This window comes from Camelus ferus, chromosome 20 (genome assembly GCF_009834535.1).
Source record: "Camelus ferus isolate YT-003-E chromosome 20, BCGSAC_Cfer_1.0, whole genome shotgun sequence".
In the NCBI taxonomy this organism is placed as follows: domain Eukaryota; kingdom Metazoa; phylum Chordata; class Mammalia; order Artiodactyla; family Camelidae; genus Camelus; species Camelus ferus.
The window spans coordinates 33,423,699-33,441,939 of NC_045715.1; the positions used below are offsets into that span (position 1 = coordinate 33,423,699).

The 18,241-nt window shown below is 39.3% G+C and overlaps 1 protein-coding gene and 1 long non-coding RNA gene across 2 annotated transcripts in view; one reads left to right on the forward strand and one right to left on the reverse strand.

The window, feature by feature from the left end:
• The window catches only part of CRISP1 (cysteine rich secretory protein 1), a 19,335-nt gene continuing 1,094 nt past the window's right edge, over positions 1-18,241 (reverse strand). The window contains exons 2-8 of the mRNA XM_032463237.1: positions 12,764-12,831; positions 10,120-10,248; positions 7,981-8,071; positions 6,283-6,431; positions 4,957-5,054; positions 2,844-2,932; positions 1-677 (exon numbers count right to left, since the gene is read on the reverse strand). Coding sequence (XP_032319128.1) covers positions 550-677; positions 2,844-2,932; positions 4,957-5,054; positions 6,283-6,431; positions 7,981-8,071; positions 10,120-10,248; positions 12,764-12,831 — 752 coding nt within the window. The 3' untranslated portion in view covers positions 1-549. The remainder of the gene's footprint in view (positions 678-2,843; positions 2,933-4,956; positions 5,055-6,282; positions 6,432-7,980; positions 8,072-10,119; positions 10,249-12,763; positions 12,832-18,241) is intronic.
• LOC116658313 overlaps positions 11,754-18,241 on the forward strand; it is a 21,840-nt gene continuing 15,352 nt past the window's right edge. The window contains exons 1-2 of the long non-coding RNA XR_004313646.1: positions 11,754-11,764; positions 13,532-13,535. This is a non-coding gene — a long non-coding RNA (uncharacterized LOC116658313). The remainder of the gene's footprint in view (positions 11,765-13,531; positions 13,536-18,241) is intronic.

Genomic DNA, 18,241 nt, shown 5'->3' on the forward strand with positions numbered 1-18,241 from the left:
GTGGATTGTTTTATTGGTTCATTTAAGATAGAAGTGAAGTGAAGAAGTGAAGGATTCTAGTGCATGTAAATTGTGCAGGGAAGACAGACATCAGGGCAGTTGGAGACATGGGAAAGCAGGGAAAGGCATTAAACCGGGAAAGACCCTCTCCCTAACGCAGGTGATTGCCGGGAACCCAGTTGTTCAATCAGCTGAATCATGTCAGCCTGGGAACTAGGAACCCCATGATTCAGAAATGAGGCAGGTGTTGAACTGCCACATATTTAAATCATATTTTATCCCATATTTCCTATTTCAATCATATTTCATTAATCATATTTCACCCCAGCAGTAAGAAAGTCAAAAACAGTGTTACTTCAGGATGTGTCAGGACAGGAGTGAGGGGCATTGATGTAAACCTACTGATGTCCATATGTGATCGGTGAACACTAGGATCTCAAGTATAATCAAGACCAAATGAAACTCAGCAGAAGCTGCTGAAGTGAAGTTGGGTAAAAGATATGATCCAGCATGTCCCCAGCAGCACATTCCGGTTGCAAATAGCAAAGGCTATTTTATCTCAGTGTGACACAGACAGCTTGCTTTGCAGAGTAGTTGAACTGACAGGTGGCTGCATCCAAGACCTTGTGTTTGTATCTTACAGTTAATGTATTCATCGTAGTAGAGGCAGGGGTTAGCTGGAAGGAAAGAGCACGGTTACACAATATTCACTCTAAAGCTCCCTGTCACTAAAGAAAGAGATCGTCTCCTTAAATACGCTTCTTACCAGTGCAAATTGATTTTGACCAGCGTGAGCTGTTTTTCAGTAGGGCTGCATCTAAGCAGACTGGAGACGAATTGTCTTTATCAATTACAATGTCATTTTGAAATTATAAGCATCATAAGCTGTATGCAATAAAGTGATGAAAGTTTCGTTCATTCATTATGGACTACTTTTGTAATGCTTTATTATTTAACGGTTAAAACATTGCTTTGAGTTATTAAAGGTAATACACAGCCATATGTGCCAGGGTTTATTTCTGGTCTGTCTACTTTGTTGGTACCATTTTCATTGGTACGTGTCTGTCTTTAAACCAGTACCACACTGTTTTGAATACTGTAACTTTGTAGTATGTTTTGAAATCAAGATGTATGCATCTTCCAACTTGGTTCTTCTTTTCAATGAAAAAAAATATATACAGCCAATGAAAAATTGTATATAATCCATGTAGAATATAGCAAAAAATATCAAATAATCTCTTCACCCAAAGATTGTCTCAAATAAGACTGCAGTGATTTTCCTCAATTTATTCTATGAACAGGTACATGCAAACATCAATGTTGTTTTTTAATAAACTATCATTGTCCCACAGATGCTTGCCAGCACGTGCATCCTTGTGGTAGAATGAGCTCCCCAAAATGACTGCTGCCGGATCTAGCCCCTGGGGGAGCCCTCGTTGCCTCCTGCCTCTCTGGGAGGGACTTTAAGATCGACAAGTGGTCTGACCCAGGTTTCTTTCAGATTACTGCTTTTCACCAGGACTGGAAACGTGTGAGATTTTGCTTGTAACCTTCAAGAGCAGAGTCTCTGCTTCCTTGGCCCTCTGGCTCTCCCGTGCACAAGCCCTGCTGGCCTGCAAAGCCAGGCATTCTGGGAGCTCTACTCCTAGTGCAGGACCCTTGTGCTGTGGAGCGCAGTGTGGGGCCTGCCCCTCACTCCTTGGGGGAAATCTCTGCCATTGTGGTTATTCTCCTGTGTGTGGGTTTCCTGTCTAGGGGTGTGGGTCTTGAGTCTTTGCCCCTCCTACCCCTCTTGTTGTGGTTCCTTCTTTAGGTCTTAAGTTGTGAAAAATCTTTTCTGCTAATCTTCAAGTCATACCATTTGACAGTTGCTCTGCAAATATTTGTAATTTTGGTGCGCCCATGGGAGGAGGTGAGCTCAGGGTATTCTACTCTGCCGTCTTGGACACACCCCTGATCTTTTTAATGCTTTGTCACATTTGGTTTGCTAATGTTTTGTTGAGATTTTTGCATCTATGTTCATCATGGATATTGTCTGTAATTTTCTTTTATTGCGTTCTTTTATTTGTCCGATTTGGGTATCAGGATAATGCTGGCATCATACAATGAGTTTGGAAGTGTTTTCCTCCTCTTCAGTTTTGTGTAAGTTTCAGGGTATTGATATTACTTTGTGCTTTAATATTTGGTAGGATTCGCTAGGGGAGCCACTTGGTCCTGGACTTCTCTTAGGTGGGAGGTTTTGATGACTGATTCAGTGACCCTAGTAGTAGTCTGTTCAGATTTTTTATTTCTTTGAGATTCACTCTTGGTAGGTTCTATGTTTCTATGAGTTTATTCCACTGACTTATTCTCTGAAGTCAGTGGAAACTTCAGAGAATAAGGATCGCTCAGTGAGAAACTGCATGCCGTGGTAAGTGGTCAGGCAGGTGGGGGAGTTCTGGATCCACAAGCAATCTGGGGATGCTGGTAACTTGAAAGCAATGTATCTAACTTTGGGGGCTGCAATAAGAGAGCCCAGACACTTTTTATAGAGCAGAAAAATTTATCCTTATATTAACATCTTAACTAAGTTGCCCTTATTAGAGTGGGGACTTTAAGCTTTATGGAAGAAACTTGAGTTTAGACCTGGACATTCTAATTTCTAGCCCAATAGATTTAATCAGTGGTCTTCTTGGTCACTCTGCTGATGGAGGAAGGGAATCAGATAATGTTGATTTTTTTCTTTGGGACAGTTGAGGAAAAAGTAATTTAAAAAAGTGCAATATTGTTAAATGCTTGTTTTAAAGGACATGTGGCTCCCAGATCAATAGTCAACATTAAGCAAACTGAGATGTAAAACTTACTACAGAGTTTATCTTCACAGTTATTTGGACAGTCTCCACATGGAGTTCCCTTATTATAAGGTACGTTCTTTTTGTCAGGATCATTTCCCCTTAAAAAAAAGAATAAAGAAAGTGGCCTAATAAAATTGATGTTTGAAAGATGCATATAAAAATTTACTATTTAAAATCATTTAAAACAGGTAAACAATTTTTGAAAACCACTTGTATGTAATCTCTAAGACTTGTATGAGATTTCTAGCCTTAGACTGTTAAGAGTGTATCTTTTTGAACACACTACAGGCAACTTTGGGATGCTAAGAATATTTTGAGACAATTTGCATCCCTTCGAACAGATGAGTTCTAACAATCAGAAAGGCTTTAGGAACATTTACAGTAGGACACTTGTCCTTATTAATACCCACACTGACTTGATGGACAGTTACATAAAAGGACATGGTTCTTAATAATGGATTGTTAAGAAAAAGTAATAATTATTAAGAATTATTAATAATGAATAGTTAATTATTTCACTTAAGAAAACTCATAACTATCAAATTGGAGATGTACTAACTTCATCTTGTACTATGTCATGAGAAATTCGATACATGTTAGTGTCTTTTGTAGAAATATTATAAAGATGAAAGTATAAAAGCATGGATAAATCTAAAGTGTTCAAGTTTAGGGAGAGAGAATCAATGAGAATTTTCAGTTTTGAGCCACTTTAAAATTTGAAAGAAGGGAGTGTTCCCTGCAGATGTCTCAGAAAACAGTGGGTGTCATGGCAGATTTTCACTTAATATTACTTTTAAAATAAATGTTCTGATTGAAACAACGTTTAATCTGATATGTCTCTCCTCGAATGAATTGTTAAAATTTCACTTTATAAAAGAAACTTATTACTTAATTCAGCAAGGGGTTTTGTTAGACACTTGGCCCAATATTTGGCTGAGAACATTCTCCTGTGTCAGCCCCATGTTCTACTTTTCTGTTTTGGGTTGTCAGAGGTTTACCGCAGACCATGAGCCCCTGCAAAGATTTAGTATAATTGATGTATTATGTATGCAAGGAGACCTTACTGTCTTCAGTACTAATTCCATAGATAAAATCACAACAGATATTAAGTACTGAAATCAAGACATAAGACCAGACAGTAACTCACACAGAGCTACTGTTGAGTCTACCGTGACACTGGGGACCTCATTCAGAGTGTAAATAGGGTACCCTGTTATCAGATAAATCATTTTCATTGATTCATACCAAATGTCTTTTATTGTGCTGCCCACGTGGGAGACAAGGGTTAAATACCATGCTTGGAGCTCATCTCATGGAGGAGGGACTTGTGTGTTGAACAAGTAAGCTGAAGGAGACATATGCAGACCGGCCAACAGCTTTCCTCAGCAGGGAAATACTGAAGCTCGCATTCGTAGTAACTAAGAGGGGACTGTATCCAGCTCAGAACAATCCATGCTGTCTGATAACCACCACTCAAGCCACACCAGTGGGTCCCCACGGGCTCATGCAATTACTCTTTTCTGAAATTGGTCTTGCTGTGTAACCACAGTTGGCAGGACAAAGGAATGCAGCTGTCCCTAACTGGAGCAGTCAGATTTTCTCTTCTAATGGAATTGTCGCTTACACCTTTGATAGCATGGAAATTTCATTTCTAAAGGAAATTTATATACAGTACCAAAATACTCAATACAGGAACATTTGGCCTTTCCGGTTTATTCGTTCTTGATACACCTCTGTGTTTCTGTCCTTGCATCCTAAAAATATTCTTGCACTGACAAAATAAGTATCCTTGTTTGTATGCTTAAGCTAGCTGAGATGTGTTTCTCTTAACTAATACTGGTTGAAGAAGCAACAACACATAGCAAGATTACTGGTCATAGTTCTTCATTTGAACATTATGTTAATGAGACACAGGTTTATTTAGAAAAATATCATACAAATAAAAATATGTGTGTGTGTGTGTGTAGTATTTTAGGTATTGGCTAAATAAATTTTATCCCCAAAGTTCTCAACTGAAAAGAAATATTTATTTGAGTTTTGTAATGTTAGAGAAACCAGATTATGTGAGGGAAACACACTTCTAAAATGTCCTTGTGAAACCAAGCTGTATAATAATACGTACTCGTGACAGTAATGACAGACGTAGAGATACTGAGTTGACCCCCTCTTACGACACGGTGAGAGGCCACAGCCAACAAGGTAAGACGTGGCCCAAACAATCTGTGAAGATAGTAAGATTATTTTGTTAATAATTTGGTATTTTACTAAATGATTACAAAATGAATATTGTTATCCATGATGGACAATAAACACACATGCTTTTGGGGTGCTTTGAGCATGGCTTACTAGGAAGTCACAGGAACAGATTTGTACGTGTCTAGGTAGCACACACGCATATGCACACTCAGTGGCCGTCACTGACTCTGACTCATTCTCATTGTTGACAATGACACCCAAAGCACAGGCAAAAAAAAAAGAGATAAATTTGACTTCATCAAAATTTAAAACTTTTGGGCATCATAGAATAGTCTCATCAGAGTGAAAAGTGGATTCATGTAATAGGAATTCATTTTTGCAAATCATCTACCTGATAAAAATTATGTATCTAGAATATATGAAGAATGCTTATAGCTCAACAAGAACAAAACAAACTGCCTGAATGAACAATGGGCAAAAGATTTCAGTGGACGTGTCTCCAAAGAAAATACACAAATCGCTCATAAGCACATGAAAATGCTCCTTGTCACTAATTGTGAGAAAGCAAAAATCAAAACCACAGTGAAATACCACTTCAGACCCATTGAAATGGCTGTTCTGAAACAGGCAAAATGCACTTGCAGAATATAAAGTGTATGTGTGTTATGAGTCACATGTTTGTGTTGTCTCAAAATTCGTATTCTGAAGCTTTAACCCAGCAGTATGGCTCTGTTGGTAGATGGAGTTTCTAAGGAATTGATTTAGGTTAAATGAGGTTATAAGGGTGGGGCCTTAATCTGACAGGATTCGTGTCCTCTTAAGAAAAGGTACCAGGGTGCCCATCCAACATTTATTATGTAAATAAATAAATAAGTAAATAAATAAATAAATATCCACAAGAATAATGGACTGGGAAGAGGGGGATTCTCTGTTATAAGGTACTGTTATTTTCATTCTTTAGGAATATTACAAATGTAATTTATAAGTGACATTGATATTTTACTGATTTTGTTACTTCTCAGAACATCAAATATGTAAAGAAGGAAACTGAGAAGTTAAACATCTTCTCTAAGCCATCTCTTGAAGGGACTTACATTTCCGTGTGTTCCAGATTATAAGAGGAACTCAGTGGGTTGAGTGTAAGTTTGCAATAAAGAGGATAGAGCGATTTTCCGTGGCTCTCAGTCACCTGTTTTCCACACATGCTTATAGTCACTTAACCAATGCGCATATTTGCCAGGACACAGTTTACCTGAGTGTAATGCTCAATTACTGTGTCATCATCCATTGACATCCAGGCCCCATACTTGAAGTATTTAGACTCACTGTACCAGGTTCTGATTACGTTTGACCATGAGATAGGATAAGATGCCAAATGCATATTTTCTCCACAAAATGTATCTGAAAGGAGGAAAAAGGGTTAGGTCATATCCTGCAAAACTTGGAAATCGTTTACAAGGATACTCTCCTCACTCTGTTTTACAAATGTTTCACCAGTCATCTGAGCAATGTTTCATAAGAGGAGGCAAACTCAGCTGTATCTCAGCTAACCATTTTCTTTCTCCTTGGTGAATGAACTTGTGGTGCTCAGGTTTGGTGAGAAGTTGACCCTGGGGATGATCTGCAAGCTTGGAAGCCGGATCAACCCACTTTTCAGTCTCTGCCACATCCAAGTTGATGGAAAAGGGTGAAATTAATTGGAATAGCTTATGAGTTGTAACAGGGCCCATGGCTTGAAAGCAGCCACACAGAGGTGTTCATCATGCAAAGGACTTGAAATAAACATTTGTCTGTTTAGCCATCCACGTGTGATGTGGGCTGTAGTTCAAACATGGTGTTCAGGAGTAATCGCCTTTCTCTGGGGCAGGGGAGACTCATGTGGCTAATTCCCTGCTTAGCAGCATTGGGCAAAGATGCCCAGTGGTCTGTAAATGTGGGAGTGGCATTAGTATTTAAAAACATTTTACAATAAACAAGTATCTCATAAGTGTTACTAATGTCTCCTTGTGTAGGAGGCACTAAAGACTCTTTTGGAAACTAGCGGTGATCCACCTAATATATATGCCATGAGATGGATTCATTTTTTTGTGTGTGTGTTTTTAAATTTTTTATTGAAGCGCAGTTGATTTATAGTGTTAGTTTCGAGTGTATAGCCAAGTGATTCAGTTATACATACACATACACATATATATTTGTATTTTTTCTTTTCAGATTCTTTTCCATTATATATTATTACAAGAAATTGAATACAGTTCCCTGTGCTATACAGTAGGTCCTTGTTGTTTATCTACTTTATATATAGTGATTGTGTCTGTTAATCCCAAATTCCTAATTTATCCCTTTCCGCCCTTTCCCCTGTGGCAACCATAGTTTTTGTTTTTTCTGTCTGTGAGTCTGTTTTTGGTTTGTAAATAGAATTTGTTTTTTTTTTAAGACTCCACATGTAAGTGATATCATACGGTATTTGTCTGTCTCTGTCTGACTTACTTCACTCAATATGATAATCTTTAGGTTAAGATGGACTCATTTTTGAGCACCTAAAACTGTTCTTATGGGCAGCTCATGAGAGTTGAATGTGACTCGCTCCTCACCTGGAGTAGCATTCCCAAGCTGAAGACAGCCCCCTGGTAATCCTGTGAGTAGCTGAAATTACTACAGAGAAGGGAAACCTTCTAGCTATCCAGCTTTCCATCCAGTCATCACTGTATTACTCAACTATCCTATGATACTGAGAGCTTTAATTCTTTTTCTTTGGGTGATCAGAGTCTGGAATTTGAAAATTTGAATATCCAAGCTTAACGATGAATAGTCATGAAGCAGTTCCATGGGCCACAGTTCACTGCCATCTGTGGTACAAATGTAAATACGGGCTGGACGACTGAACTCACCTTCCTGTCTTACTCAACAACTCCTGACAGCTTTGGAGCAGGAAGATGCCTCATATACCTACTTGTAATTCGCCTCTTCAGTGCATTGCTCTCCACCAGCTCACAGTCCTTTGACAACGTTCTGGCATTTTGTGCGGCTTCTTCACTCCAGTTCTGCCATGGAAGAGTGAAATGTAAGCACATCATCTTGTTAGCATTTCTGTAACATTGTAGTTTATTGTTTCTAGAAATCCAAGGCTAGCCATATCCTCCGTTGGATAAACTAACAATTTAAATAATAGCACCACTCAGAAGAGGAAGAGGAAGATAGACCTTTCAGTCCATTGCTTTAGCGCCTGAATTTACAAAATCAAAACTTGGTAATAACGTTCAGAGTTTAAATAAATGCTTCCGGTAAAACAGACCAGGATTAGAAATTCATCCCATCATTTGTTAGTAATTTTGCCTCTGACACATTATTTAGTTTCTTTGAATCTGTTTTTTCATCTGTAAAGTATGCCCCATAATTCATACCCAGTAGTTTGTTCAAAAGTTTTAATGTGATGGTTTATGCGGTATAATTGTGATGTGATCAACCTTATGCTGCCTGCTCAATAAACCATATTGCTGTGATCAGAAGCAAAAGCAGCATCACACATCTCCATCTAAGTTATGAATGATAATTGCAAGTCAAGCTACTGCTCCATGCCAGGACCTGTTACCAACTCTGTATGGATATTCTCTCATCTTTACTCACAGCAGTCCGACAAGAGAAGTGCTGTTATTATCCACATTTGCAACCGAGAAAACTGAAGCACAGAGATAATTTGCATAATTTTGCAGGATAACACAACCAATCAGTGGCAAAAACAGAATTGAAATCCAGGTTCTTCTGGCTCTGGCATGTGTGTGTGTGTGTGTGTACTCCTACCGCTCACTATGTGTCAGTTGTGCTAAGTTGAAACATTTTGCTGAGTTTATCTCCAAAGAAGATGAAAGGCAGAGAGACTGTATCACTAGTTAGTGGGCTCTGTGACAAACGTCCTCCCAGATCCTCTTTCCTTCTCACACTGTGTCCACCCACATCCAAGGCTGTCCCCATGCCTGCGTGCAGCACATTATTACCAACAAAAGTTGTGGAGTTTCTTATTTACTACATGCTTTCATAAAAGTCATTCTGCTACTCTTGAGAATAATTTTTGGATGACGCTGTAACTTAGATTTTCAATATTTTTCCTGACATCAGAGTTGTTTAACTTTTATAAGTGTAGGTGGCCATCTGTGTTAGTTTTATAGAGTTACATTGTAGGTTGATGAATTTACTGAACTGTGAGATGCGTTAAGTAACTCATTAGCCGAGGCTCAAAGTAAAGACGTGGTTTTGTAGGGTTGGATTGTTTCATGCAAGAAAAGAAGTCTTTCAGTGATGGATAGCATTTAACCAGAGGAGCAGAGATAACACAACACCTCCCATCAGGGCACAGTGTCTCCGGGCAGTGGGGATACCATCACTGCACTTACCCATATAGAATCTCGCCCGCGTGGACCAGGGTACCAAACGATCAGGACTGGAGTGTTACTGCCGATTGCTTTTTGTGCATTCCGTGGTGGACTGCCCACACCCAGGTCACTTTCTGAACTTATTTCTTCTTAAGCTGAGAGTCCTATCCACCGAGAGCTCTCCTGTCCTAAGACTTGTCCTCACGTCCCTGGGGCAGCCCATATCTAACAGCAAGTAGATACAGTAACTATCAATGGCAGGCAACCTCCCTCCAGCTCAGGACAAAGCTGCACTGGGTTGACCTAGTTTGTACAGCTTCCCACGAGAAGAGTCTCCGATGATACTGATGGGCAGCATCCGCCTCGGCTGGGGGCTTGGACTGGTCTCCATCCCAGATCTCCTGAAGCAGAGCTCAGAGACGGAGTCCAGGGACCTGTGCTTTTCCAAGTTCTTCAGCTGATTCTTAAGCACACTCAAGTTTGAGAAGCACAGTTGTAGGGGACATTAAGGATGAAATTAGACTTTCTGCAGCTCTGTCATTTACTAACCACGAGTGTGGGAAAATTACTTACCTCCTCTGGGCCTCTCTTTCTTCTGCTGCGTATTATAGGTTTGTTTGTGAAGACCAAACTTTTAGTATATTGAAAGCAAATAAAACTTAATAAAACCTCAGAAAACACCGTTACTGTTACTGGCATCATTGCTGTTTGACTGATCTTACCATTTTCAGCATGTTGCTGGCTGGTGGGAAGACTCCCCTCCTGAGGCTGTTGTGTACAGTCACGATTTCTTTCTGGACCGTTGCCAATTCTGTACGGAGTGTGTCATACGGAACTTTAGCTGGTTTTGCCTGTTACCAGAAATGATTAATTAGTCTTACTTCTTTTAAGTGGAACTTGTAATGCAAGTATATTACTTGTAGATTTACAGGTGATACGAATTTATGGTTTATGTTGAAGAAACAATGATCTAAAAAATGAACATTTTAAAATCTGAGATAACCTCAGGTATTAGTTTCCATTTCTTCAGTCCTAGTTTTGAGGATTTCTGAATGTCAGTCCGACACTGTGCAAGTCTCTGGAATAGTGCACTGGGGATTCTGTGGCTGGGTTTTTTTTTTTTTTTTCGGGTTTGTGGTTGGTACTTTGGGCCACGTTGAAGCATCTTTCATGGGGCGATAGGAACCACAGGGGAAGATGTTTGGATGTCACTCCTTATACTGACTGACGTCCCTTCCTTGGCACATTCCCCACCTGCCTCGTGCAAGTGTTCTCTTTGCTTCCCAAATAAACTGCTTGCACCTGGATATTGTTTAAGGGTATGTGTCTGGGAGAACCTAAATGATTCATTATTGAGTACAGAGCCCCCAGTGTCTCCAACTCAGATTCTGCATCGCTGTCTCGTTCACAGGAGAAAACGCTGATACTTGCATCTGGATGTGCACGTAGTAAAGTTGAACTCAGATCAGCTGCAGTCTACAGTTTGTGACTGTTCTTTTAACTTCTTTACCTTTTGTCCTGTAACTTACTAAGAGAACAATAAATGGCCTTAATGTTATAGGGCACCATTAGTTTTTTTAATAAAGAACAACTTCTGTGTCTTTGTGAGACACATCACATGTACTTCATACATCTTTTTTAAATGACAAGACTTATGTAGTATAATTTGAGTGACATCTATTTACCTCAAGTACCACAGGGTTACCAACAGTTTCTAAACGGATGGGATTCAGCATCATGTCTTGCTCAAATATAGAAGTAGTTATTGCCATTTATTTTATCTCAATAGAGAAAGAGTATCGGGAGAAGATGTAAATATAAAATCAGTAGACTCCTCTGCAGACTGTCCCCTGTGGACATCATTTCCTCAAAAGCCCACTCAGAGGCGCTGTTCTCCTGGCAGACTGCAGGAGCCAGGTCTAGACTTGAGGGGAGGTTGGAAACACACAAGACTCCCCTTACACTTTCCAGATTATAACTCTCTATGCTCCTCTGAAAAAACCCTGCTCCAGTGAAACTGGTGGCGTTTAGCTCTACCACCTCATCCTTGATCATTTACCCTCTTAAAATCGTTTTCCTGTCATTTCTTCTCATTTATAAACATTGAGTCTCCTGAGACAATTCATCGTGCCCACTCGAAATTCTGCAGTCAGTTGGAGGGGCTTTGGCATCCCCATGGATGACTCTATCATCTCATATCTCAGGGCCTTCAACTCTCCCTCTCTTAAACCTCGCCCCCAAGCCTTTTTAGTTCCCCACTCTGATGGTCACAGTGTATATCTGATATTCACTCCAAAATGCCATACGTCCCACATCACCTGGTCCAGCAAAAATTTGCTGCCTGGCCAGGATTTCCTGCTCTTCCAAGTTGCTAAGGTCCATCACTTTGACTATTTTCAACACAGTTTAGCCTTCAAGCTCATTCTTCATTGTCTCTATCTCTTGTTTTTTCTTTCCTTTCCATCACCTTCTCTTGTTTCAACAACTCTCTTACTAAAATATTGAAACTTTTGCCCTGCCCACCCTCTATAGGAACAATCCCACCTTTGGATGGGACCAAAATTCTCCTGTCTGCCCTAAGTCAGCTGAGCATTGGCAGAAAATATCAGACAAAATGACATATTGGTATACAAAGTTAGGATGTTTGATCTCAAATTGTCCCTTGCATCTGCTCATCGGTTCTGCTCATTACCTGGTTCATTCACTTTGTCTCCCTGCACAACGGTATTACAGAACGTGCACACTCAACCCCAATCACATCTCTCTCTCTCAATAGATTAGTGTATGTTCTACTTCCTTCAGTAAAGGCTAGCTGTCAGCTGCTTCAGCGTCCCCTTCCCCAGGCTACCAGTCTGCCTGTACCTGTCCTCATTCTTTCCTTCTTCTCTTTTGTGATACTGAAAAAGCTATATATATTTAATATATACAACTCAATGCATTTGGGAATAAGCATATGCTCTTAAAGCACTGCCACCACCAAGACCATAAACATACTCATCACCTCCCACGGTTTCCTCCTAAAGAAGTAACTCCTGCCATGTGTTTTTAGCTCTGCTGAATTATCCAGAGAGGCGATAATGACATAGGCATGGGCCGTGGAGCCAACCTGCTTCGGTTTACCTTGAGACTCTGCCTCTTCCTAGTTATCTGACCTTGGACACGTGACTTAACCTCCTGATGCGCTGCCTTCTTTCTCTGTGATATGGGGGTAAGAACAGTTCTGGGCTAACAGGGCTGTGGTGAGAACTGGGTGAGCCAGGGGCACTGGCGTCCTCACGGCAGTGCCCGTGACACAGTGAGCTCTAGCACAGGGTAGCTCATCTCCACTTCTCCACAGTAATCGTAAAACATGCCATCCGCACATACTCTTGTCATTAAAACAGGCAGGAAGCCGGCAGCAACAGCCAAAAGTAAGACGTGTTTCATTGTCGTTCCTGGAAAGAAAAGTAACAGAATTTTAGAAGATTGTCAACTCGTGGGATAATGTTTTGTAATAAGCCTTTTTGGGAAACACTTTTACATATAGTTGCATTTTCTACAAAAAGAGACCTGCGGGATCAGAACAAGGTATGTAATACGTTACTCATTAGGACCAAGAGAGAGAACTGTGCTTGGAAGAATTATAGACTTAACTGCCTTAAGCTCTAGAACCTTTGAATATGTTACATTAAGTGACAAAAGGGAATTAAGGCAGCAGATAAAATTCAAATCGCTGAAGAGCAGACTCTAGGGAGATTATCCTGGATTATCCATGCGAACTCTGTGTAGTCACAGGGGTACTTAGATGTGGAAGAGGGAGGCAGTGACAGAGATCAAGATAGAGGAAGGGGCTGTGAGCCAAAGAATAAGGGCAGCTTCTGAAAGAAGCTGGATACCGATTCTCCGCTGGAGTCTTCCTGCTGAATCTTGATTTTAGCCCAGGGATACCCATTTGGGCTTCTGCCCTCCAGACTGTGAAATAATAAATTCGTGTTGTTTTAAGATGCTAAGTTTAGAGTCATTTGTTGCATGCAACAGCAACAAGAAACTGATCTAAAAACACAAGATTAGATTTGAGTTCTCTACTGCCTGTAGAGAAGAGGTGTGTTCTTTGTGCAGGTGGTTTATGTGACGACTTAGAGCTATTCTGTGAAGTCTGGTCACTCCACTAAGAGTGGTGGTCACTGGGAGTCAGGCGAATCAGAGCTAATACACCCTGTCTTTTGTTTCTATTTGATATAAGTGGCTGATGCTAGTGTGTTAATAAATATAGGGGATTAAATTTGGTTGGTACCTTCTTTTCACAATCGGCCGAGTTTATTTCTGAATCCATCCTGCAGAGTGGGAAGCAGAAAAGGCTGGCAGTCTGTTTCTCATTTTAAAGAAGACTTTCAAAGAGTAGGTTAAATGATGGGTGCAGATGATACACGCGATGGAGTTCACCCTTGCTCTCAAGCCTCCACTGCACACTGCCAGACATGGCTGAGACGGAAAATTCTATAAATCAGTTCTTTCAGGGAACATACACATGTGAGCAATCTGTCCTTTCTTCCTCTTTTTTTAATCTCTTTTTTCCTCCAGAATGTTACAAACCTTCAGACTCTAAGGTATACAAACAGTCATATAGAAACACAGGCGATGAAATACGCATCCTACCCTCTTTCTTAACCCCCAGAAATCTAGTAAAACAGGTAATTTTCCCTGAGTTAATTGAAGAAAAAATAAAATAAAAAAGCTTCTGAACTAGAGTAGGTTGATATGTACACACATATTAGTATTTATACCCCTTATACTGTATCTCTGTCTCTGTTCATCAAAGGGTTATTACTCAGGTTAGCCCCTTTATGAGGCTGTCTGTAACTTCCATTGCATTTTCTGTGGGAATATTTTTTTGGGTGGTGTGTGTGCTCATTATCTTAATTGTTACAGTGTTTTCCTGGGTGTACACTAACATGTCCCTCAAAAAAGCTGTAATGAAAGGTTTAAGAAATATCCAAAAAATTTCCTATTTCACACCAATCAAACAGCTGGCATTGACAATTTAAATTTTGTCTTTGAAGTCTTTTCTTGTCTTACGTGCAAATTCAGTACTTAGATTTATACATAAATACATAATATACACCAATGATTGTACCCTATTTTCCCTAAAATTTCTATTATTGTGTATTCATTAGGAGCATCATTTTGATAATGTGAATAACTTGTAATTAACAAGATTTTGGCAAAGTTTGATTTTAAGCTTTCATATTTTTGTCTATAAGTAATATTATTATGAATATTTTAACAGAAACACCGAGCCATTTTTTAGGATACTTTTCATGAATTACCATAGGGTTTGAGCTTCAGAATTGAAAATGGATTGAAATCTTTGTACTTCTTTCTTTGAACATGATACAACTCTAATTTTACTTCTAAGTGTACCTGATAAATAATAGGTGCTTAGTAAATATTTATTAAACAAATTAAATTTTGTACCATTAAAGTAATCGGCTGTTTCAGACACACACTCACAACCTGTTAATCCATACATATGCTTTAACAGAAGTCATACTAAGTCGAGGTGAAATACCAGTGTTTTATCTCGGGTTCTCCCGCTATCTGTGACACTGATGAATCCACAGGCTCTCTGAAAATTAAATTCTTTTTGTTTAGAATGTCTCCAGCATGTTGGAGATACAGATGGCTTTCAAGTTCATGGGACTGCATGATGCATCCAGCTCTTTAGAGCTAACTGCTATTGTTCTTTTTAGAATAGAACAATCTATTAACGGCCCCATAATCCAAATTTGAAAGCATACCATATTTTATAAATGGATTGTGATTCAGATAAATGGCTTTTGAAAATATACAGTATCACTCATATTATTGGAAATAGATCAGTCCAACCTGGACATTTCACATACAGATACAATATCTTTCTTCTATCACAAATGGGTGATAAAATCACTGTTTTATGATATAAGATGCATAAAGAATTCTATACAATACTGTGTATTGATGATTCAATGCCATAATTTATATCCTGTGCAAGAATTGAAAGCAACCACAAGAAAACTTATCGTGACCTCTTGAGTGTTCACAGGACAGTCAGTGTCAACTGGGATTATAGTCCCCTTGGCACGTTTGGCTCCTGCAAAGAACTTTGATTGAAGTTAAGGGAAGCTAAGCTCAAGGAACCTTCAGATTTTTGAGTCTAAGTTTTGGCTTGGGGTCTGGGAATAGGTAGAATGTGCGCATTCAACCTAAAAATCTTCAAAGGACAGAGGCTCCAAGAAGAATAGGAGAAAAACTTTACTTAAGGTTGGACTATCCACTTGGAGCAAGTGAGTCAAATCACGGAGCGAAAAGTTCATATTTGGGCATCAGTAGTATGTTCAGCATTTTAGAATCAGGATTGAATCTGGGTAATTATTAAACTATCCCTGTTGGCCCAGAATTGTTAAATTATTACAAAAGTACAGACTTTAAGCTCTGGGTTAGTCCTCAGAAATACAGTTGAGGGTCCGTCTAAAGGGACAGAAAACAGCAGGAAACAGGCACAGCTTTTGGTAAACAGTGACTCTGCAGACATGACCGAAGTGCAGAAATAGAGATTAGAAGTGGAGAGCGTGACCCACGAGTTGAGCAGAGGCGGTGGGGGTGGAAAGCTAAGTGCACCGAGGGTTAGAGACTTTGGGGACCCCCTGAGGCTCACTCACTGGGGAATTAGGGCAGGAATAGTTCTAGAGCCAGGACCCAGGCCAGGCCTCCAGGATGGTCTAAACGATTCTCCATTGCCTGGAGGACTGAAAATCTAGGACCTAAGCAGACCGTTTCAACTAAGGAATTACAGTTGCTTGTGCTCAGGTAAAGGTAGCTTTTCTAAACAGAATAATTACAGAAGCAGCAGAAAGATCACCTCCTTAACTTTAGAGTTAATCCCTACTTAATACAACTACTTCATAAGCAAGAGGAAAATTTCAGCCCAAACTCTTAAAAAATATTTCCAGATAATAATACCAGAAACTTGATACACTGACTGTTAAAATTAATTTCTCCTACATTTCTGTTTGAGTTGTATAATTTTTTTAAACAGAACTTGCAAATGGATATTTGCAAGTTAATATTTAGGAGGAAGAAGGAGAGTGAGGGGAAAGACTGAGTCCTGGCCTCTGGCACGCCTTGGGAACGCACTCTCATACGTGTGTTATATTGTTAGAACGCGGCCTTCTCAGAAAGCACGTACAGGAAGAACAGCCCCTTCCCTCCCTTACTCAAATAATTCATAACATGGACTCTACACGGATGATACTGTCAGTCCTTTTCATCTCCTTTGCCTCAGTGAATTTGTGAATTTAAAAATAATTACTAAGGTTCAACTGATGTTTAGTAAAGTACATAAATCCTAAGTGTACAGATGGATAAATTTATAAATAGGTATATCTGTGTAGTCACCACCAAAAGCAATATATATATATATATATAATATTCCAGTGCCCAGGCAGATCGCTGGTTCTCCCTTCTAGGCAGTAACTCCCAGGAGTAGAACTCATCCTGATTTCCATAACCGTGGCTTAGTTTTGAAACTTCATTCGAGTCGAATATACATTTTTAGAATCTAAACTTTTTCACTTAATTTTATGCCTCTGAGATTCATCCATGTTGCACATAAAGAAGTTTAGTTTAGTTAATAGCTGGGTAGTATTCCACGTTATGTGGACAATATAATTTATTTTACCATTCTGTTATGAATGAATGTTTGGTTTGTTTTCAGTTTATAACTGTTATGAATAATAAAACGTCTACAGACATTTTATCCACATGTCTTTTGGTACATACTATTATTCACTATTTTTTGAACATATACCCAACAATGGAATTACTGGATCATACGGTATACATATGTTTTCCTTCAGTAGGTACTGTCAAACATCTTTCCAAAGGAGTTACAGAAATTTATACTTTTCTACCAGCTTTATATCTTTATCCATACTTGATATTCTCAGTCTTTTTTTTTTAAATTGTATCCATTGTGTAATAGTATTTCATCATGGTTTTTAATTTGTATTTGTCTAATGACTAATGATATTTAATACATTTTTATATGTTTATCAGCTACTTTGATATCAGTTTTTGTGAAGTCTGCAAAATCTTTTGCCCGGTGTTATAATTAGGTTGACTGCCTTCTTCTTACTGGTTTGCCAAAATTCTCTGCACACTCTTGATATAAAATATTTGTTAAATGTATGTATTGCAAGTTGTTTCTCTTAGCCTGTGGCTTATTTTCTGAACTATCCTAATTGTATCTTTTATTTTAAAAAGTTCTTTGTTTAAATATGTCCAGTTTATCCTTCTTTCTTTATGGTTAATGCTCGTGTTTGTGTGTGTGTGTCCTATTGAAGAAATTTCAGCCATCCCCAAAGTCATGAGTCATGAAGTCATTTTCCTCTAAGCTTGATTCAACATTGATAAAATACTGAAGTCGAACAAAGCTGGGGGACTTACACTATCATATCAGAGCTTACTACGATGCCGTAGTGATTAAGACAGTGTCCTAGTGGCACAGTGTAGATACATGAAGCAATGGAATGGAGTGGAATACAGAAACAGGTTCACATGTACAGTTACCTGGTTTATGACAATCCAGTGTCTGGCACCTCCCAAGGTAACACTTGAAACTAGCCTGCCTTGAGTTATGAGAGAGACAGAGGACCACTGCCTCCTTGAGTGCGACTGGCTGGTTGCTTTGGCAGGCGTGCTGTATGGTTCACGATGTAAAAGATGCCTGCCTTGGATGGCATTTTAGGATCTACATAGCTCCATGCTAATTGGTTCTACACGAAAAAATAGTTTCTTCTTAGCCTTTGCTACAAAACATCCTTGAGA